Here is a 22,285-nt window from a genome sequence, read left to right as displayed (position 1 = left end):
TCTTACTTTAAAATAAATTGGGGCTTAAGGAAGTTTTATAAATTGCCAAAAATTACAGAGCTTGTTAATAGAGTTGGGACTCCACCTTCCTAAGGAAATATGCCTTTGTCTTACCATGTATTAGGAGCACAGATGCTTATCCCAGATATAATTGACTGGGGTAGAATTAAGCGAAAAATGGGTTGTCTTAGCTTGGGCTACTATAACAAAATATCATAGACTGGGTGGCTTAAGCAACAGAAATTTATTTCCCACAGTTCTGGAGGCTGGGCAGTCCCAAAATCAAAGTGCTGGCAGATTTGGTTCCTGGTGAAGGTCCACTTCCTGGCTTGTAGACAGCTGCCTTCTCACAGTGGGCTTACATGGTCTTTCCTCAGTGCATACACATGGAGAGAGAGATCCTCTTCTCCTCTTCCTATGCTTTCAAGGGCACTGTTCTCATCAGGAGTGTCCCACCCCCATGACCTAAGCTAAACCTAATTAACTCCTGAAGGCCTCACCTCCAAATACCATCACATTGGGGATTAGGTCTTCAACATATGAATTCTTTGGTGGGGTACACTCAGTCCATAACAAAGATTTTTCTTATTCACCCAGCTAACAAACCTTTCTTGAATATGATGGTATTAAGCAGGGATGAGCTTCAAATTACTTTGTTCAGAATCCTCATGCTAAATGACATGAATCATAATCCGAACAAATGCAAAGGCATACTATGTTTTGGGACAGAAAGACAATATCATAAATGTCATTTCTCCCAAAATAGGTGTATAAATTTAATGCAATTCCAGTTAGAAAACCAAAGGGTTTTTGTTTTTTGTAATTTGAGAAAATTTTCTTCACTTATATAAAAAGAAAATTAGATTAGCCAAAAAACCTGAAAAAGAGCAAGGGAATTTGCTCTATTATGCAGTATCAAAATACAATAAGGCTAATGTTAAATTAATGTTATCAATTAACATGATATTAATATGGAAAAAGAAAAATAGTGGAACAAGAGAATACAGAAATAGGTGTTGGTATAAATGAAAATACAAGGCAGTTCAGTTGAATGAGGAAAAGACCATATGGTTAAAGGACTACATAGCAAAATCTCAGTTGAATAGGAAAAGGATGTTATCAGTAAAGGATTATGAACAGGCCTTTCTCACTGACCCATGTCTGGAAAGATGACCTTAGATTTGCCTTTCTACCAGTTTCCTTAAAGAAAATACCATTGTAAATGCATCAATTTGTAGCCTGTACCTGGATGGGGAGAGCTGTGAATTGGCTATACAGACATTGAAAGCCTGTGAGTAAAGTATCATAAGTCTTGGGAAACCAAGGCAGTGGCTTCCCTGTGCTTAAGTAGGTATCAGTCTTACAGCTGAGTGTGCTCCATGTGATGGTGGCACACCATGCAGACGTAGTGGTAGATTATTGTAACATGTCCTGAATGAGAGTGTTAATGTTTCGCAATGCTAAAGTGAACCACACCCAGTCTGGCCTCTTCTCACCTGTGCAGTGCTGAGGCCCTGGAAGGTGTGCTTGTTTGGGCAGTTGCAGGACTGTCTGATGATCATGCTGTGAGGGTGTTTTCTAATCAGGGTAAAGCTAATAATAAACCTAAAACTGAGTTACAGCCTATTCTGTTCTGTTTTTTTGACTGCCAATTCAAATCTGTGATTGCTGCTGGTGGCTATGCAGATTTGTGTGAAGAGCTGTGTGACTGGCTACTGAACAGATGAATTGTTTTGACAAATTGTACTTGTACAACCAGAAACCCATCTGGAAGAAAATAACAATGAACCATCATTTTATAACATTAAAAATTAAATTCTAGATGGATTAAATATTTACATATGGAAAAAAGGGGAAATAACCAACTTGGAAGAAAAACCTAAGAAATAAAAAATATAGTCTAGAGATTAAAATCTCTTCTTAACCAATTCATAAGCTTAGAAGAAATTAATACATATTTGATTATATAAATTACAGGGGCCGGCTCTGTAGCCGAGTGGTTAAGTTCGTGCGCTCTGCTGTGGCAGCCCAGGGTTCAGATCCTGGGCGTGGACATGGCACCGCTCATCAGGCCACGTTGAGGCGGCGTCCCACATCCCACAACTAGAAGGACCTGCAACTAAGATATACAACTGTGTACAGGCGGGGTTTGGGGAGATAAAGCAGAAAAAAAAAAGAAAGAAAAAGATTGGCATCAGTTGTTAGCCCAGGTGCCAATCCTTAAAAAAAAATTGGCAACAGTTGTTAGCCCAGGTGCCAATCTTTAAAAAAATGTTAGAAAATATTTTTATGGAAATTTTTATGACAAAAATTAGACAATTTTCTAATGTCTAATTTATGACGAGGTTTCAAAATTGAGAAAGATAACCCAATAGCAAAATAGGCTACAAAAATTTACAATAGGAAAATTTACAAAGAAGCAAATCTAGGAGTAGGTAAGGTTTATACTTATCAGAAAAGCATGAATTTAAATAGTATACTACCACTTATTGCAGGGCTAGAGAACACGTTTTTGAAAATGACTGATAGTATCTATTAAAATGATAAAACAGCATATATCCTTTGATCTAGCAATCTGTTGCTTGTAATCTATCCTCCAGAAATAAAAATACCTGAAATACAAAGGCTGATTATAAGGGTGTTTACTGTAGTGTTGTTTGTGGTGGCAAACAACTAGCAACAAGTTGAATCAGTAGGAGAATGGCTGAATAAACTTACAGTACATGATATCACAGAATACTGTGCAGTGATTGCTCATCTTACCCTATCTGACCATCATAATCATTCTTGTTGCTGGGGCTTGGCACTGGGCAACTATAAGCACCAAAAGGTAGTCCTAGTTTGGTCTGAATTAAGAGTTCCTAGTTAGTCTGGTGACTTCAAAGCTGCACAAGCACAAGAGCAGTACACTTCAGGAATATGAGAGAATGATTAATGAGGAATGGAAGAAAATAGAGGATAATTTAGATTTACATAGATACAGATGTTATTTAGGTACATTACCTCAGAAAATTAACCCCTGGCATTTATAATCTTATCTCAAGACCTACCTTTAAAAAAGCTAGTAACAAGCAGTACAGTGCTAACAGTTCTATTAGCATTTCATTATTTTGTGCTTAAAAGAAATCAATATAGTTGAAATCAGCCTAAGGTTTAAATGTTGCATATTCGTTTTTATCACTATTCAAAAAAGTACTATTAACTTTCTATGTCAAATTATTGTGGAAAGGGATCAAGTAAACAAAAATCCTCAAAAAGATTTGTTTTAATTAAAAGAATATTGTTTAGGTCTGATATGTCCCTTTTCAGTACCATTTTCCCAAGGAAACAAACAAGAAGGGGACTAATTGTGTCTGGGAGAATAGAGAAAAAAATTAGTCTGCTGTTAAAATTGAAGCTGAAATGCAAGAGTTGATGTTTTACTTAGACACATATAAAAAAATTTAAGAGTAAGATGGTTTCCTCATTTTAAAAAACTGTCTAATTTCTAATGCCAATACTGGTTATGTGGAGTATCAAAATTTCTGATGTTTCAGTAAAAACTAATTTCTTTCTGCCAAGTCTGTGCATGTATTATTAAGTTGATTTGATCCTTAAATGTACATGGGATCCAACTAACCTGTTGCAAAATCATCCTATAACTTCTGAGTAGACCACACACAAATTAGTGATGTGATATGAGAGTAAATTTAAATAATTCAATTTGTTAAGCTACCATCTCAATTAAAAAATTATTTCAAAATTTATAGTAAAGCTATGATTTTAGAGATATTTTCCATAAAATATTAGCATCTGACTGGGAATGTCAGTCCAATATAACAAGTGCTTCATATATAGCTTCCCTACTCCTATCTCTTTTTTTAATTTTCAGAAGTTTAGAAGAAAACAGCAGAAACAATAGAATAAACATACATATTACCACAACCTGGAATTAACTAACATTTTCTTATATTTACTTGTAATCTTTATTTCTTTTTAATGAGAGATAGGTATTTAGATACAAAACTGAAGTACTCTTTAACTGCCACGCTTGGTCCCATTTCCCTTCTACTGCCTTTCTTTCTAGAGGCAACCACTTTTGAGAATAGAGTATATATCCTTAAAATCCATTCTTCATGCTTTTACATAAAAATGTTCATCCATAACCAATGCTTAATACTAGTGTTGGTTAGTGTTGATTTAATTCAAATTCACACAGGTACCATAATATATTCATCACTTCATTTTTCTTCAATCTACACGATTTTCCAGATCTTTCTGTTAATATATATCAATTTGTTATACTTAAGCGCTAGAGAATATTCTACTGTGTGATTCTATCACGTTTTACCCATCCATTTCACAAGGAACAGAGATTTGTTTCCAATTTTCTGATAATATAATTCATGCTGCAGTGAACATAAAGGTATATGACTCCCCGGGTACATGTATCAGTCTCTCAGGTATACGTATATATACTCAAGAGTGGGTATTCTGGAATATATTTTAGAAATTTTTTCCTACCCCAAGGTTTGAAAACATTCTATAAAATGTTTATATTGCTAAGTTTTGCTTTTTGCATTCCAGTCTTCAATACTTTCGGATTTCATAATAAATAAATATTTTAATATATGACAAAAGCAAAGATCCAATATTTGAAGTGTCAATTACCCTGAGACCATTTTCTTAATCATCCATGATTTCCCTACCAATTTGTGATACCAGCTCTCGCAATTACCAATTGCCCATAAAGACATGCATGTTTCTGGATACAACATTCTGTCACAATCTGTTTTCTATCACTGCATCAAGAGGAAATAATTTTGATGATTATATATGTAGCAAAACATATAACAAATAATGAACGATTTTGTCTCTTAATTTCAAATCTTTATACCTCTCATATCTTTGTCTTAATGCACCAGGTGGGCCTTCCAGAACTGTTGATTATTTTCTATGACTGGATGCTTACTTCAATGACAATGCTCCTAAAAGTACAGCATTAACAATGTTTGTTGTGGGAGTTCTGGGGGTATAGGTTTTCATGATACTATGATACTTATTAAAATTCTCAGTATTTGAAGTTTTGAGTTCTTGCTGAAGGATTTTTCCACATTCACATCAATTTACTGCAAAATGAATTTTCTGATATACTGTTAAGTATGAATTCTGTTCAAAGTTTTCCTAAATTCAAGGCATTCATAGAGCTTTAATGAGTATGAATTCTCTGGTGTCTGATGTGATGTGACTTCTGGCTAAAAGCCTTCCCACATTCACTACATTGATAAGGTTTTTCTCCGGTATGGATTCGCATATGTAGAGCAAGAGTTGAGAACTGAGAGAAAGCTTTCCCACATTCATTACAACCATAGGGCTTCTCCCCTGTATGGCTTCTCATATGCACAGTAAGAGATGAGCTTTGACAGAAGGCTTTCCCACATATTTTACATTCATAAGGCTTATCACCTGTATGAATTCTCACATGTACAATAAGTGATGTAATTCGAGAGAATGCTTTTCCACATTTATTACACTCATAGGGTTTTTCTCCTGTATGAATGTTGTGATGTTTAATGAGGTATTGCTTCTGCCTAAAGATTGTTCCACATTCATTACATTTATAGGGTTTCTCTCCAATATGAATTTTCTCATGCTCAGTGAGATTTGATTTGCCACTGAAGGCTTTTCCACATTCTTTACATATATAGGGTTTCTCTCCTGTATGACTTCTCTGGTGTCTAATGAGGCTTGACTTCTGAATGAAAGCTTTCCCACATCCTTTACATTCATAAGGTTTCTCTCCAGTATGTATTCTTTGATGGATAATGAGGTTTTCCTTCTGGCTAAAGGCTTTTCCACACTCATTACATTTAAAGGGTTTCTTTCCACTATGGATATTCTGATGTTTAATAAGGTATTGCTTCTGGCTGAAGGCTCTTCCACACTGATTACATTCAAATGGTTTCTCTCCTGTATGAATTTTTTCATGCTCACTGAGATATGATTTGCCATTGAAGGCTTTCCCACATTCCTTACATGCATATGGTTTGTTTCCAGTATGATTTCTCTGGTGTTTAATGAGGCTTGGAATCTGAATAGAAGCTTTCCCACATTCATAAGGTTTCTCTCCAATATGATGTTTCTGATGAGAAAGGAAGTTTCCCTTCTGGTTGAAGGCTTTTCCACATTTATTACATTTATATGGTTTCTTTTCTGTATGACTTCTCAAATGTAGAGTAAGGGAGGAGACTCGAGAAAATACTTTACCACATTCAGTACATTCATGTGATTTCTCTCCAGTATGCATTTTCTTATGCTCTATGAGGTTTTGCTTCAGGCTAAACATTTTTCCACATTCCTTACATTCAAAAGGTTTCTCTCTAGTATGAATTTGATCATGCTGAAGGAGATCTGATTCAGGCTGAAGGCTTTCCAACATTCTTATCATGCAGATATTTTCTCCAACACAAATTCCTTAGTATCTCTTGACATGTAACATGGATGAAAGCTTTTCCATATTACTAAATTCATATGGTTTCTCTCCAAAATTAATTCACTCCAAAATTAATGAAGCTGAATTTATGATGAAAGACTTTCACCTTGGTTATCCTGAGATTAGGTGATTACAAAATGGGGTGAAATATAGCATCCTCATTATATTCCTAATGGTTCTTTCTTAAACAGCTTCTACCATATTTAAGTATAAATTATGTTCCAAACTCTTTTAAACTCAGTCCCATACATAGAGGTGTAGTCTTAAAGAACTAATATCTGTGTTCAAAGGAAATACTTTTCTATTTCATAGGTTTTCTGAGTTTTTCCTTGGCTGTATTTTCACAGAGAAAGACAAGACTTAAATCACAAGTCTTTCATGTTGTGTCTTTATCTATTTATAAATTTCCCAGGTCTTTTCTGAAAGGGAATACAAAAAAAAATCATCATTAAAAAGAGTTAATAACTGTAAAATATTTAGTGCCTGGCATGTAGTAAACATCCAATAAAGTAGCTGTTGTCATCATCAACATCAACAACACTTGTGAATTTCTCCACTATTAATAAAATTTCACAAATATGCTATTGTAAAATAGACTCTTTATTTCAAACCCAGTCTACCAGTATAAAAGAAAGCTCAAATACAACTAACATTCATGGGTGCATCTAGCTTAAATGGCATTTAAATGTAACTTTGTAGACTTCATAAATAAGAGAAAACATAAAGAACAAGTGACAAACAGGATGCAAAGACAAATACATAAAATTGGAAGAACCTAGGATGAAGGGATAAAAAATAAAATGAATAGAAGGGTCATTAAAAAGGAGGTGTGACTAAAGAGATATTTATTTCTACATCTTCCTGAAACTCCATTAAAATGGCCGTAAGGGGGCATATATTCATAAAAACTAAAAAGTTGAGGAGACATCAGTAGATGAAAAGTATTAGGAAATTTTGAAAGGAAATGTCAATAAACAGCAGAACTGAGTGGCTTAAATAAAAAGCCAGCAGTTGAGGATTGCAACTAGAAGCAAAGTACTTTGTGACATAGCTGTCAACAGAAAGACTCTATAACTGGAGAAATTGTGTTAGAGTGGAAGGTGGGGCTTAAAAAATGATTATAAAAGGAGTAGCTGATGCCCCCAACTTTCCCAGATGGAAGGAAATAGGAATTTATTATCCAGATAAAGTGTAACCAAGGGGCTCCAAATTTACTGATGACATGCAAAGTAGATGAGAGTGCCATAGTGCAAAGGGGATGAGAAAAAGTTCCAGGTGTCAGATGATGGAAGGGTTCTTTTCTGAAAAAAATGAAAAGACCATGAGAACACTTGTAGTACTGACATTTGGAATCATATAAAAGAAGAACCTAGATATCTGACTGAATGCTGCACAGTGAAGCCCACCATTTTACAAGCCCTGTCGATGCACACACAGATTACAATAATCTCTCCCATACCTCAATATTAAGTATTAATGTGTAGCTCAAGGTCGCAGAAATCTGATGAAAACCCTACCATGAAAGATCAAAACAAAAGGAAAAAACAAGGCAAGGAACAGAAGAACACATATACACATTACTATAATTAGTATCACAGAAAGCTAAGAGATTATATAGCAATGAAATATTAACAGGTTTGTATAAAGAAGTGCTTTTGGAAATAAACAGTATGATGTTGACCTTAAAAATTCAATAGGTTTAGGGGCTGGCCTGGTTGCATAGTGGTTAACTTTGCATGCTCCACTTTGGCAGCCCAGGGTTTGCAGGTTCAGATCCTGGGCATGGACCTACACACCACACATTAAGCCAGGCTGAGATGGCATCTCACATATAAAATAGAGGAAGATTGGTGTAGATGTTAGCTCAGCAACAGTCTTCCTCAAGCAAAAAGAGGAAGACTGGCAACAGATGTTAGCTCAGGGCCAATCTTCCTCACCATAAAAAAACCCCAAAATTCAATAGGTTGGGGAAAAAAATTCCAGGAAATACCTCAATAAAAAAGGAAGAATGGAAGGAAAGGAGAAAGGGATAGAGAGTAATAATTGGAAAATGAATAGAGGAATCCAGGAATTTCAACATCTACTGAAGGTGGAGACAGGAGGCCCTCCTCTGGCACTCAAAGAACACTCAGGTCTTTAGTTGGTGCTGGGGTCCATCATGCATGAGAACATGGGAAGAGGCCTCCAGTTGTAAAGGAGCATAGGAGGGCATCCCCTGGGACATGCAGGGGACAGGATCTGTGAATGATATGGTGTGTGACTATCTGAGTCTCAGGCTCCTAGTGGGGTCCAGGGGCTGTGTCTGCTTCATTCACTGAGTTGTGTCAAGTGTCTCTAAAGCTCCTGCATGTCACAGGTGCTTAATATACAGTGTTCTTTTTTTTTTTTTTTTTTTAAAGATTTTATTTTTTCCTTTTTCTCCCCAAAGCCCCCCGGTACATAGTTGTGTATTCTTCGTTGTGGGTTCCTCTAGTTGTGTCATGTGGGACGCTGCCTCAGCGTGGTCTGACGAGCAGTGCCATGTCCACGCCCAGGATTCGAACCGACGAAACACTGGTCCGCCTGCAGCAGAGCGCACGAACTTAACCACTCGGCCACGGGGCCAGCCCCCTAATATACAGTGTTCTTGAATGAACTCCAACCAGAGGCATCCCTGCTAGCATATTTTCCAGAGAAAATATGAAGAAAAATGAATGCAGGAACTTTTCCTAAACTCCATCTTTCATATTAGCATGTTGATAATGGTTAAAATTGATTACATAAAAAATAGGCAAAATGGCTGTATAAAATGTGGAAATAAACACCAGTAGACACAGTTAAATGAGTTGAAAATAGTTGCCTATGTGAAGTAGGAACTGCAGGTAAGAAAAGATGGAGCAAGCATGGCTATAACCCTATTTGACTTTTAAAAGCTCCTATTCATTGCACCTACAGAGACGTCCCTGCAGATTTGGGTCCTTTAACTTGAACCAATCTATAATTGTAGAATAACCATGACCGTGCTCTTTTGTCTAGTTGCAATTGAGTTTCACATGGGCTAAACAGCAAAATATACACATATTTAACGAAACAAAATAGGCCAGAAAATAGCCATCTTTGCTTCCAAATCTGATTTACTGCAGTGTTTTGATTACTGATACTATTATTTCTGGATACAGAAACTGTCCTTGCCATCAATTTCAGTTTTCATTTATTTCTCTTCTTTCATCATGCCTGATATACTGGCACCCAAGCTCTTCTCTTGTGAAGAGCCCCTTTCCCAGCTGCTCTCTAAATCCTTTCTTTTTTAATTGTTTTCCATCCTCTACGTGGTAAACCTTCAACATTATTCTGATCTTTCACTCTCAAAATTTTATCATTTTCTTATAAATCATTGTTAAGAACTGGCTCTGGTAATATGCTACAACTCATATCAAAGCTATAATTTGCATAATTAGAAAAAAAATACCTCAACCCTTACCACATGCCATAAGCAAAAATTCACTCAAAATGAATCATAGACCTCAACATAGTGTTAAAACTATTATAAAAGAAAAAATGGTAAAGTAGACTTCATCAAAATTAAAAACTAAGCCCTTCAAAAAACAGTTAAGAAAACAAAAAGAAAAGCCACAACCTAGGAGAAACAGAGGGCTTGTATTCAAAATATATAGGACTCTTGAAACTCAGTAATAAAAAGATAAATGATCTAGTGTTGTTTTCTTCCCCTCCCCAAAGCCCCCCAGTTCACTGTTGTATATCACAGTTGTAGGTCCTTCTAGTTCTCCTATGTGGGATGCCACCTCAGCATGGCCTGATGAGTGGTGCTAGGTCCGTGCCCAGGATCCGAACCGGCAAACCCCGGGCCACCGAAGCAGAGTGTACAAACTTAACCTCTTGGCCACGGAGCTGGTCCAATGATCTAGTTTTCAAAAAGGGCAAAAGACTAGAATAGACACTCACAAAATAAGACATATGAATGGCCAATAAGCACATGAGAAGTTCATCTTAACTAGTAATCAGGGAAATGCATATTAAAACCCCAATGAGATATACTACCCACCCATTAAAATGGCTAAAGTTAAAAAGACTGCCAATCCAAGTATGAGAGTGGGAACTGACATCTCCCACATTGTTGGTGTGAATGAAAAATGGCACAGCCACTCTGGAAAACAATTTGAGATTATTTTATAAAGCTAAATATACACTTACTATTCTATTCAGCTATCCCACTCCTAGGCATTTATTCAAGAAAAAATGAACATATACGTTCACACAAGGACCAGTCTATGAAAGTTCATAATAGTATTATTCATAATAGCCAGAAAACGGAAATAATCCAAATGTCTATCAACTGGTGAACAAATTATGTCCATACTATGTAACAATAATCAGCAATAAAAAGGAATGAAATATTAATATATGCAACATGAATTAGTCTCAAAATGCAAAACTAAGTTAAAGAGATTAAGTGTAAAAGATTATGCACTGTATGACTACATTTATATGAAATTTTAGAAGAGGTAAAGCTATAGTGACATAAAGCATATTAGTGGTCACCAGAGATGGGAGAGGGATGTGGGCAAAAAGGCACAAGTAACTGTTCTGTATCTTGATTCTGGTGTTGGTTATATGTATAAACAATTACCAAAATTTATCAAATAATATCCTGAAAGGAGGTGACTTTTACTTTATATAAATTATACCTCAATAAAACTGAAAAGGGAAATCTTTCCACACTGAAGCTCTAAAACAACCATGAATTATTTAATAATCACCTTATTTGTGCTAAGACTGCAGACAAGAAGGATAAAATACTGGCCTTTTTCTCAATGAGTTTCAATGTATGTCTTACACATCAAAGTGAAAAAATACAAATATAGGAGAGTATATACTTAGGATTCAAGTTACTCTGGAAGCTACAATATGGGATGGGACTACAGAGATCGAAGAGACTGGGCTAGAAGTCATAGACACATTTTTAATGAAAATGAAGCTTAACATCTTTTCAAATACCATGTCTAGTCAGGCATGGGAAACAAAAGAAAAAATAAACATATGGGACTACATTACACTAAAGAGCTTCTGCAAGACAGAGGAAACCATGAACAAAATGAAAAGACAACCCACCAACTGGGAGAAAATATTTACAAGTCATATATCCGAGAAGAGGTTAATTTCCAAAATATATAAAGAACTCATACAACTTAACAACAAAAAACCAAACAACCTGATCAAAAAATGGGCAGAAGATATGAAGAGACATTTTTCCAAAGAAATATACAGATGGCCAACAGGCACATGAAAAGATGTTCAATATCACTAATTATTAGGGAAACGCGAATCAAAACTACAGTGAGATATCACCTTACACCTGTCAGAATGGCTATAATCACCAAGACAAAAAACAACAAATGTTGGAGAAAATGTGGCGAAAAGGGAACACTCATCCACTCCTGGTGAGAAGGCAAACTGGTGCTGCCACTATGGAAAACAGTATGGAGATTTTTCAAAAAATTAAAAATAGAAATGCCATATAATGCAGCTATCCCACTACTGGGTATTTATCCAAAGAACTTGAAATCAACAATTCAAAGAGATTTATGCACCCCTATGTTCACTTCAGTATTATTTACAATAGCCAAGATGTGGAAGCAATCCAAGTGCCCACTGACTGATGAATGGATAAAGAAGATGTAGTATATATATATATATACAATGTAATATTACGCAGCCATAAAAAAGACAAAATTGTCCTATTTGCAACAACACAGATGGACCCTAAAGGCATTATGTTAAGTGAAATAAGCCAGAATGAGAAAGACAAACACCACATGATTTCACTCATTTATGGAAGATAAACAAACACATGGATAAAGAGAACTGATTAGTGGTTACCAGAGGGGAAGAGGGATGGGGGGTAGGTAAAAGCTGTAAAGGGGCACATATATATGGTGGCGGATAAAAATTAGACTATTGGTAGTGAGCACAAAGCAGTCTATACAGAAAGTGATAAATAATAATGTATACCTGAAATTACACAATGTTATAAACCATTATGACCTCAATAAAATAACTGAAAAAAATGAAGCTCAAGGTTAAACGATGGATAGAACTTTGATAGATGGATCACTGCACAATCAAAGGCAAAGAAGAAAATTTCATATATATGAAGGGGGAGGTAAAAAGAGTGCAACCAATATTATTTCAAGCTGGAAGAATAATCACAATCACCAACTGTGTGGTGAAGAGAAGAGGGAGACTGAAAATACACTAATGTATAAGATATACATCATCCCCAGTGGGGAGGAAATAAATACTGTCTAAAGAAATCAAGGATGAAGACTAAGAAAGTTATGAGTATACAGGCAACCAAGAGAAAGAAAAATATATAAATTTTACAAGTTTTCAGAAGGAAAGACATATATACTCAAAACAAAGAAATAAAAAACCCTACAGTAAAAGATAAAAAAGATGAGGCAGAATTTAAAACAGAAAGCGTAATATTAAATAAGAGAACCAACACCAACAATGCTGTTCCTATCAATGAATGCAACTAGAACAAACACAACTATTAAAAGAAAAGGACTATGACAGGCTCATACAGAAAATTCTCAGGCTGCAACCCCGACCTCCTGAATCAGAAAACCTGGAGGTAGGGCCTACCAATCTTTTAACCAGCCCTCCAGGTGATTTTGAGGCATGCTAAAGTTTAACAACTGATAGAGCAAAACTCACATAAAATCTATATATACAAGAAATGCATCTAAAACAATATGCATCAGAAATGCTGAAAATAAGGAATAAAGATAAAATAAGGAAGATAATCATACATATATAAACCATAGAAATCCAAGGTATAAAAACATATTAGTAACTGAGAAGACTTTCTCTCAACCTAGGAGATCAAATCCATAAAATGACAATATATAAAAAATAAGAACATAAAATAAAAATATATACTAATTTATAATGTAGAGCTAATCAGTTTATTCTGTATCTTGAAAATAGATAGTAAAGCACTTTTTTAAATGCTCAAAGAACTTTCTCAAAATCACCCTGTGTAGCAGGCCTATAAAACCTCAAATATTCCACAAAGTAGAAAAGAACAGACAAAATACTCCGAATAAAAAAAAAATGACATAAATTAGAAAAACAAAAGGTTTTCGCTTATAAATTTTAAAATCTATCGGCTTGAACAAACTCTTTGGTCAAAGAGAAAATTAAATTGCAGAATATTCAGAAAACAATGTATATCAGAATGTATAAAACTCACTTGAAAAAATGCTTTTAGCACAAATGTTTACATTATTTAAAAAAGAAATAATAAGGGGCCAGCCCAGTGGCATAACAGTTAAGTTCATGGGCTCCACTTCGGCAGCTGGGGGTTCACTGGTTTGGATCCCGGGCACGGACCTACACACCACTTATCAAGCCATGCTGTGGCAGGCGTCCCACATATAAAGTAGAGGAAGATGGGTATGGATCTTAGCTCAGGACCAATTTTTCTCAAAAAAAAAAAAAAGAAATAATAATGATAAACTAAGCCTTCAAACTAAGGAATTATGAAAAGGAAAAGTGAATATAAGGAAAACAAAAATTTAGTAAACAGAAAAGAAATTAATGTATTAAAAACCATACAAATAGAAATAATAAATATATGAATTGATTCTTAGAGAAATAAAAAGGAATAAAAGCAAAATTATAAAAATAAAAAACGGTTATTTGGAACTAACTGTAGATAGAAAATAAGGACTGTAGAGAGTACAGCAGCTCTCCCTTACCTGCCGTTTGGCCGTCCGTGGCTTCAGTTACCTGTGGTCAATCGCAGTCCGAACTGAAACCACAGATAAGGGGGGACTACTGGAACAGTACCATTCTCGGTTTCAGGTATACGCTGGGGGTCTTGAAAACTATTACCCGTGGATTGGGGTAGGGCCCTGTATTTTGCTCAATCCTATGCAAACAAATTTGAAAACCTGGCAAATATAACCTATGAAAAATGAGACTAGAAAACCTAAAAAGAAAAAGAAAAAAATAGACAGTTATTAAGGTATTTCATCACCCCAACGCATAGGTGGCTTAGCATGTGCATTTTACTAAACTGTTAACAAATACAGTAATACTATTTACTTTAAATTTTCCAATTAATTCTTAAATTCATTAAATTTGCAAAAGTATGATGTACAATAAATGGGGATGTAAGCTACTATATTCCTAATAAGCCAAAAGAATACACAAAAATTACATCTCCTTGGTAATTAAAACCCTTCATATTTTGATAGAGATTACATCAACAGCCTTCACACAGACTTATCAGAACTGAATTTTTCACATTGTAAAATGACAGTCCTGAACTGAAATAGGCAACATCATCTGAATACCAGGCAAAATTGTCCTCTTAACAGCATTTATCTTGTGGTTTAAAAAACATTTTTCAGAATATAAATCAAAATGCTCTAATGTCAAGCAAACTCCTTTTGTGCTACAATGTCTGGCTTGAGTAGCTGCAACAGAGATCCTATGGCCTACAAAGCCTAAAATATGTACTGTCTGGCCCTTTACAGAAAAAGTTAACTGCCCTCCTGCACCAGAGTGGGGATTTCCCCCTCCTCCACCTGTCTAGAACCAGGATGCATTGTTGATCCAGCTCTGACCACAACTAAATGAGAAAGAGACAACCTCAAAGAAATCTCGATCCTTAAAGGACCACAAAGACCAAAGCTACCATGCGAATCTTGACTGCTCACCACACAACTGTTATATGACCAAGAAACCAATTCCTACATTCATTAAACCAGTACATTTTGGGGTTTATTGTAGTCACTTAGTTTTACCATGATTGACAAAATTTTTAGTCCTGTCTCATTGCTTGACATATCATGTCTCTGCAGATGCCTACTCAACTAAGGCACTGTAGCATGAAAGTGATCATGGACAATAAGAAAATGAATGGACACGGAGATAAGGAACGTGGCCATGTCTCAGTAAAATGCTATAAAAACACAAAGTAGGGTGTAGTTTGCCAACCCCCTTTACACCGTTTACACAGAATACGTTAGGAGTTTGCTTGACATTTGAGCATTTTGGTTTCTATTTTGAAAATATTAATCACTTGCCTGGACCTCTCTCCCCAACAAGTGATTCACATATCCAAGTGGCTATTTAAAATCTCCACTTGGGGGCCGGCCCCGTGGCCGAGTGGTTAAGTTCGCACACTCTGCTGCAGGCGGCCCAGTGTTTCGTTGGTTCGAATCCTGGGCGCGGACATGGCACTGCTCATCTAAACCACGCTGAGGCAGCGTCCCACGTGTCACAACTGGAAGGACCCACAATGAAGAATATACAACTATGTACTGGGGGGCTTTGGGGAGAAAAAGGAAAAAAATAAAATCTTTAAAATCTCCACTTGGGTGTCTAATGGGGATCCAATTTATCCTGCCCCAAAACAAACTCTTCTTCTCCCAAACCAGCTCCTCCCAAATTCTTCCTCTCTCTTTAAATAGCAACCTCCTTCTCCCAGTTGTTCAAGCTTGCCACTTTCTCTCAGGTCACTCACTGTATCTTCACATCTTGTTGGCTTTATCTTTAAAATATGCCCAGAATCTGGCCATTTCTCACAATCCTCATTGGGACCACCAAAGTCTAAGCCACATCACGCCTTGCCTGGGTTATTTAATAGCCTCTTCACTGGTCTTCCTACTCTTGCCTTTGCCTCTTGACAACTCTTCCCAACTCAGCAGCGACAGTAATCTTGTCATAGTCAAATCATGTCATTGCTTTGCCTGAAAGTCTCCTTGTGTACACTTAAAAACATTTAGAAGCGTACATTGTTAACAGTGGCTGCTTGTGGGAAGAGAAATGGAGAACTGAGGGCCAGGAATGAGGGGACATACCCATTATTTTAATTGTCTATCAAGTATATGTATTAAACTTTTAAAATACTAGTATTATTTCTTTTTAAAAGTAATAAGGAGGTGAGGGGCCGGCCTGGTGGCACAGCAGTTGAGTTTGCACATTCCACTTTGGTGGCCTGGGGTTCGCCGGTTCGGATCCTGGGTGCGTACCTGGCACCGCTTGGCAAGCCATGCTGTGGTAGGCATCCCACATATAAAGTAGAGGAAGATGGGCACGGATGTTAGCTCAGGGCCAGGCTTCCTCAGCAAAAAAGAGAAGGACTGGCAGTAGTTAGTTCAGGGCTAATCTTCCTCCAAAAAAATAAAAGCAAGAGGTGGAGAAATGTTGAACTATGATAGTTGGAGGTAAGAAGACAATAGGAAGTAAGAATAAGAGGATAAAATTCAACTCTGAGGTATATAACAATGGAAGGAAGGAGAGATGATAGAAAGTTAAATTTTAAAGAACAGAATCAACATGCTCATTTTTGAAAGATTACAGATCCATAACCCTTGACAAGACAGATTGAATGCTTAAGGAAATGAGTCTAGACATATAGGGAGAAGTGAAAAATGGAGAATGTTTGAAAGGGAGAACAAACACAAAATTTAGGCTGTAAGAATCAGAAAACTGAGACTGCAAATGAGGAAGAGAGGCTGGTATCCAGAATAGAAGTTAGAGGGGCAACCAGTCCTCCAGAATCTGAGAAAAGAAGAGCAGTGATCCAGGAAGAGTTATCTGGAAAGGTTATTTAGGTATCTAAAGAATTTCCAGCAGCCGTCACTCCAAAAGACATGAGCTGATAAGAAAATCTCCTTAAAAAAAATTTCAGAGGTTGCAAACTCACTGAATAACTGTAATGAGCCTTCATCCCATTCACACCTGCTGGGTTCTTATTTACTCACCTGGAGAACACCGCCTTTACAGTTCTTCCTCAACCATCCATTGCTCTTCTTGTTTGAACTGGTGACTTTAAACTTCTAAATAGCGACACAGACTTGGACTTTCCTGTCGACGGTCAAAGCAGCATTCCAGAACTCAGGCTAAAAGCTCAGAAGTTTTGAAGGATCAGGAAAGTGCAGCTCCTGGGCATGCACAAGGAAACCGGCCTGGGAAAAAGAACAAAGTAATGCTGACTCTTTGGCTTGGGAGCTGGAGCACACATGCATGAGAGCACATGGAAACAGTGTATTTTGCATCTCAAGCCAAACCCATTATGCCATTTAAAGGCTCCACTCATTTCAGAAGCTTATTTTGAGAATTTAGCTTATATAGAGAAACTATGAGACTCAGTTGCTAGAATTCTACAGAATCACAACCCGCACAGGTACCTTTGAGCAGGTGTTACTTGTGGCCTTGCTCCTGATTGAGCAGTCGTAGTTTTGAATATAATTTTCCTCCTAACACTTTTCTCATAAATGTGAAGTCACCAATCATGAGTGATATGGATAAAATGTAAGAAAGTTATTTTGGTATTATTCATGGATCAGAGTTCTTAAAAATTTTAGAAGCCTAATATTTTACCTAGGTTATGGTACTCTAGAAGAAATTAAATATTATAAGGGTCCTATAATTATATGGTCATTCATTGATTCAGCAAACATGTATATTTATCACTTATTATATATAATGAAGAGACCATAGTCTCCAATTTTTAATGGGGTTTGACAAATAAGAGGCTTAAACTTACTCAGAAGCTCTTCCCTTACTCAGATGTCAGTCTTAGAATCTGGCTGGACAATGCTCTGAATTGATGAAACAGGTAATACAGAGGGGGAATGGATAGAGACAAACTGCAGAAGAAAGGAAATATCAGTATGACATTTTAGATATAAAGAATTTGAAGTTCCTGTGCAACCTCCAGGTGAAGCTGTCCATTAGGCAGTTGGATATAAGATGAGAAGCTCAGGACAAGTGTCAATTAGGAACGGACATTTGTTAGTCATCTGTGTCAGCTGAAGCCACAGCAGTGGAATTCCGTTACTTATAGAGATCTTAGAGGTGAAAAAAGATGATCAAAGTCAGAAACTTAGGGACACTAATAGTTAATGGGCAAACAGAAACATAAGTCACTAATGGAGTTGGGGGGGCGGCGAAGGAGCTTGTTCCTTGGCTTTGACTGGAATTATAAAAATGAAAGTAGTATCATGGAAGTCAAGGAAACAGTCAAGAATGAGGCAGTGATAAACATGTGAAAATGAATGGCGCAAACACAGAAATCTAATTCCTCCATCCCAGTTAAAAATGGAAATATACAAAACATGCAAGCAAAAATGTGATTCTTACCCCAGCCCTAGCTGCTGCATCTCCCTCCTGACAACTGTTTTTCTGCATAAACTGTAAAAGTTTCTTCATGCAACTACAAATATACATTCTTATCGCCACTAACTCAAAAATGTAGTATATTACACCAAACAAGCACCTTGCTTTCCTCACGTAACAAAATACCTTGCAGACTTTAAAAATCTAAGATATGATACACATTTCCATTTACTCAAGTCTTCTTTTGGGCCCTTCATTAACATTTAAAAATAATCTTCATGTAGCTTTTATACATTTCTTGTTTACCCCTTGGCACTTTAATCTCATTTGTTGCTATTGTAAATAAAGTAGTGTCTTCTCTATAACTATTACTGATTATTTTATGTATATATCAAAGCTATGATTTCTGTATATGAAGTTTGGTACTCTGGTACTTTACTTTTTCATTTTATTGAAAAATATATTAAGTGTGATAAAATACTGAAAGAAAGTATCTTTCAGACACTGAAAGAAAATTTGTTTCACTACATTTACAAAGGCCTTTTGGTCTGCGGAAAACCTGGTTAAACTAGGAGTCAGACTACCATGCTCATTGCCAAACTGGAGAGTCTTAAAGCGGTTCTTTGACCTCTCCGCACCAAAGACAGGACAACTTGTTTCCTAATTCTGTGTTGTCTGCAGTAGTGGAAACTCTCTCTTAAAGCTATTCCTTAGTCCAGGGCTTCTCAAAGTTCGTCCTCACCAAAGTTTGTCCAAAGAATTAAGAAAAGTTAATACCTATGGGGAGTCTAGACACCCGATAAGAAGATTTTTGGAAACCTTTCCTCTTAAAAAAAATTAATGCTAATTTTCTGTACTCGATGAGTCTGCTTTTACATAAGAATCGCTTGAAAATTTACTTATCGCTCAATTGCTGAGCCTTTCTCCTCTCTAATCTTTCAGAAAACCGGATGCTCCTGAAAAATGCATCCTTATTATTTTAGAAAAGAGAAAAGTGAGGTTTAGAGGTTACTACCCCACAAAGCTCACAATGCCATCCATCCTCACAAAGTTGGAACCACACAGTTTCTCATACAGGTTGAAACTCTGCAACCCTCTCACACCCTCCGTCATGCATCCGCAGTTTCCTCCTGTACCCCTGCCCCCATCCACAGAAGCTGTGAACGCGGAACGTCACAGGAGGCGATTCCTCCCCTTCAGCCTCCCCAGCCCCATCACCAGCTCCGCGAATCCTTCCCTACAGCCTCCCTGACTGGATTCTGAGCCCAGAAACCCAGGTCCCACACCCAGATCTGCACTTTGCGGAGCCGATACCAAACTCACCAGAAGACAAAGACGATGATGCTGAGCCAGAAAGTGTGCGCCTGCGCACTCCTTGGGCTGGCTGGCCCTCCCAGAGGTCTCCTGGGCTCCGCCAATCCTGGGCTCGAGACCGGACGGCATCAGTCCACAGCAGGCGGTTCTCTACTGTTATGACTGTGGACTACATTTCCCAGCAGTTTCAGTGTTTCGAGTCAGCTTTTCGCGCTTTCTTTCCTCCGGTAGAGCTTGTGGGACTGTCTCCCTGATAGGGGAACGAGTGTAAGTAGGCCGAGTCTCGGGACTCAGTTACACTTTGTTAACTACCTCTGGGAGTGGACAGTGGTGTGCTTTGGGTTATAACAAGCTCGGTTCAAGCTCGCCAGGCTGACACCAACTAGGAGCCACGGTGCGAGGCTACGCCAGAATTGCCAGAAGACTCCAGCGTGCGCTTCGAGGCTCGCGGTGTGGGGTGGCGACGTCTCTTTCGCCCGGCTCAACATGGGCGCCATCTTGTCCGTCGCGAACGGGGCGCTGAACTACATTTCCCAGAGGGCGCCGCGCCCCCTCCTCTTCCCCACAGCGAGGCGGGCGGTTCTGAGTAGAGCGGGGCTGGACCCTGGTGCTGGTCTCTGTGAGCGGTTCCGCCCGGCCGCTGACGCGATCCCGGGGTGACCGAAGGTGAAAAGTCCAGAGCCCAGGGCGGGAACGGAGCCTGAGTATTAAGTCTGTTCTGGATGAACGGGCTGAGGAGGGGTGGTTGTGAGGTTGTGTGTCCCAGTGATGCGTGTGTGTGATACCGTCTGCGGATGAGGAGCTTTATGTGGGTGTGACTGTGAGTCCCCGTGGTATGATTGTTAACGTGTGACCGTCTGTAACACTGGGTGTGGGTGTGGGTTACCTGTGACTGTGTGTCCCTGTGGTGGGTGTGTGATTGTGACTGTGTGACCGTGTATTCCTATTTGTGCAGCTATAGGGAGCTTTGTGACGGTGCTTCTGTGACTGCGCCCCCGTGGGGATTGTCACTCTGCAGCGCTGTGTGGGGAGAGGAGGGAGAGAGTGTGTGACTGAGGGTGTTACTGTGCCTAGTGGTGGCGTGTGTTTGGATTTGGGGAGACTGACTGTCGGTGACTGTGTGTCACATATAGTCATATGCGGGAGCACAGGATGGCTTGCCCCTTGACAGTAAAGATCCTGACTCTTCTCTATGACGCTGAGATTGAGATGGACGCCGCCGTCTCCTCTGACAGCCCTTCTCTCGTGGGAGCAAGATGACCTCGTCATCTGGGCTCCAAGAAAGGTTTGTTGTTTCCTTCCTCATCTCTGTCCTTCTCCAAGAGACATCTCCAGAGGAGGAGGAAATAATCTCTGTGACATGTGAAAGTCCTTTTAAAGTGCTTTGGTGTTTTACTTTCTGAAATGCTGTATTTCTGGACGTGATTTTTTTTCTTTCTTGGCAGACGCCTAACAGACCCATCACGTAAGCTGGAATCTAGTATTTCTCTTTGGAAGTATCGTCCTTGCACTCCCTTATTTTTCTTATTAATATGGCAAATGGTTCAATTTATCTTGTCTGCTGAGTATTTTGGTTTTACATATATACACATCTAGAGATACGGGTTGATTCTTAGACTGTTGTTCAGAGATGTAGGGATGGGGGCAGGGCGGGCTCACTGGGCATGTATTCTTTGGCCCTCCTTTCCCCTCCCTGCCTGGAATGTGGGTATGGTGCTGCATGTTGAGTAGCCATCTTATAACCATGTGTTTACTAGGAAAGGAAGGATATGAGAATTTACAATATTATATTAAATGAAAATAGAGGATTTTTAAATTGTATATGTGGTAAAGAAAAACACTTTACGTATAGATGCATGAAATGTGTAGTAGCATTTTAATTATCTTCCTTGAAACTAGACTGTTCGTGAAAGGAGCTGCCTCTCCTTGACTTTTTGTTTAGCTAAGTGTAACTAAAGTCTGACTAACCATGGCTGGCACGTGGTTGGCTCTCAGTAAATACTTGATTGATGAAAGAATAGTAAGTCTTCATATGTGATAGCAGTGTTATTTACTTTCTTTCTGGTTGCCCAGAAGAAACATGCACAGAATGCCTTAGGTTTGTATTATTCTCTCTAAGATTACCTTACTTGTGTTAACTCTACCTCTAGGGGAGGGCAGTGGTGTACCCAGGGATGTAATAAGCCAGGATATGAGTTCTTTGGCATCCATCCACAGGACTTCTGATGTGGGGTGAGAGATACTCACTGTTACTCATTGTTGTTTGTGTTTTCTTCAAGGTTTACTTTATTAAATTTCTGTATATAATGAATAAAATATCAGTAACCACTTTTTCTTGAGCATTTAAACTTGATTACTAAT

At 37.9% G+C, this 22,285-nt stretch overlaps 1 protein-coding gene across 5 annotated transcripts; it reads right to left on the bottom strand.

Annotated features, from left to right (window-relative positions):
- Positions 1-226: 226 nt before the first annotated feature.
- Positions 227-20,431, bottom strand: ZNF260 (zinc finger protein 260). Of its 5 annotated transcripts, none has more exons than XM_044759446.2 (5): positions 19,934-19,983; positions 18,039-18,141; positions 17,254-17,457; positions 14,236-14,468; positions 233-6,891 (listed from the first exon to the last, which is right to left on the bottom strand). In XM_044759446.2, the coding sequence occupies exon 5, from the start codon at positions 6,425-6,427 to the stop codon at positions 5,189-5,191; it is 1,239 nt and encodes a 412-aa protein (XP_044615381.2). In that variant the 5' UTR covers positions 6,428-6,891; positions 14,236-14,468; positions 17,254-17,457; positions 18,039-18,141; positions 19,934-19,983; the 3' UTR covers positions 233-5,188. The 5 variants fall into 5 exon arrangements, with proteins under 5 accessions (XP_070355148.1, XP_044615381.2, XP_070355147.1 ...); XM_070499046.1 differs by lacking the exon at positions 19,934-19,983 and adding an exon at positions 18,635-18,652; XM_070499047.1 differs by lacking the exon at positions 18,039-18,141 and having other exon boundaries at positions 227-6,891; positions 19,934-20,431.
- Between the last annotated feature and the right edge of the window lie 1,854 nt (positions 20,432-22,285).

This window comes from Equus asinus, chromosome 26 (assembly GCF_041296235.1).
Source record: "Equus asinus isolate D_3611 breed Donkey chromosome 26, EquAss-T2T_v2, whole genome shotgun sequence".
In the NCBI taxonomy this organism is placed as follows: Eukaryota; Metazoa; Chordata; class Mammalia; order Perissodactyla; family Equidae; genus Equus; species Equus asinus.
Note: the sequence above shows the minus strand (reverse complement) of the source record. Positions and strands in the feature narration are given on the sequence as shown.

Bases quoted from the DNA above. Each gene is read 5' to 3' on its own strand.
- ZNF260 (XM_070499047.1), bottom strand. From the start codon at position 6,427: ATGATAAGAATGTTGGAAAGCCTTCAGCCTGAATCAGATCTCCTTCAG.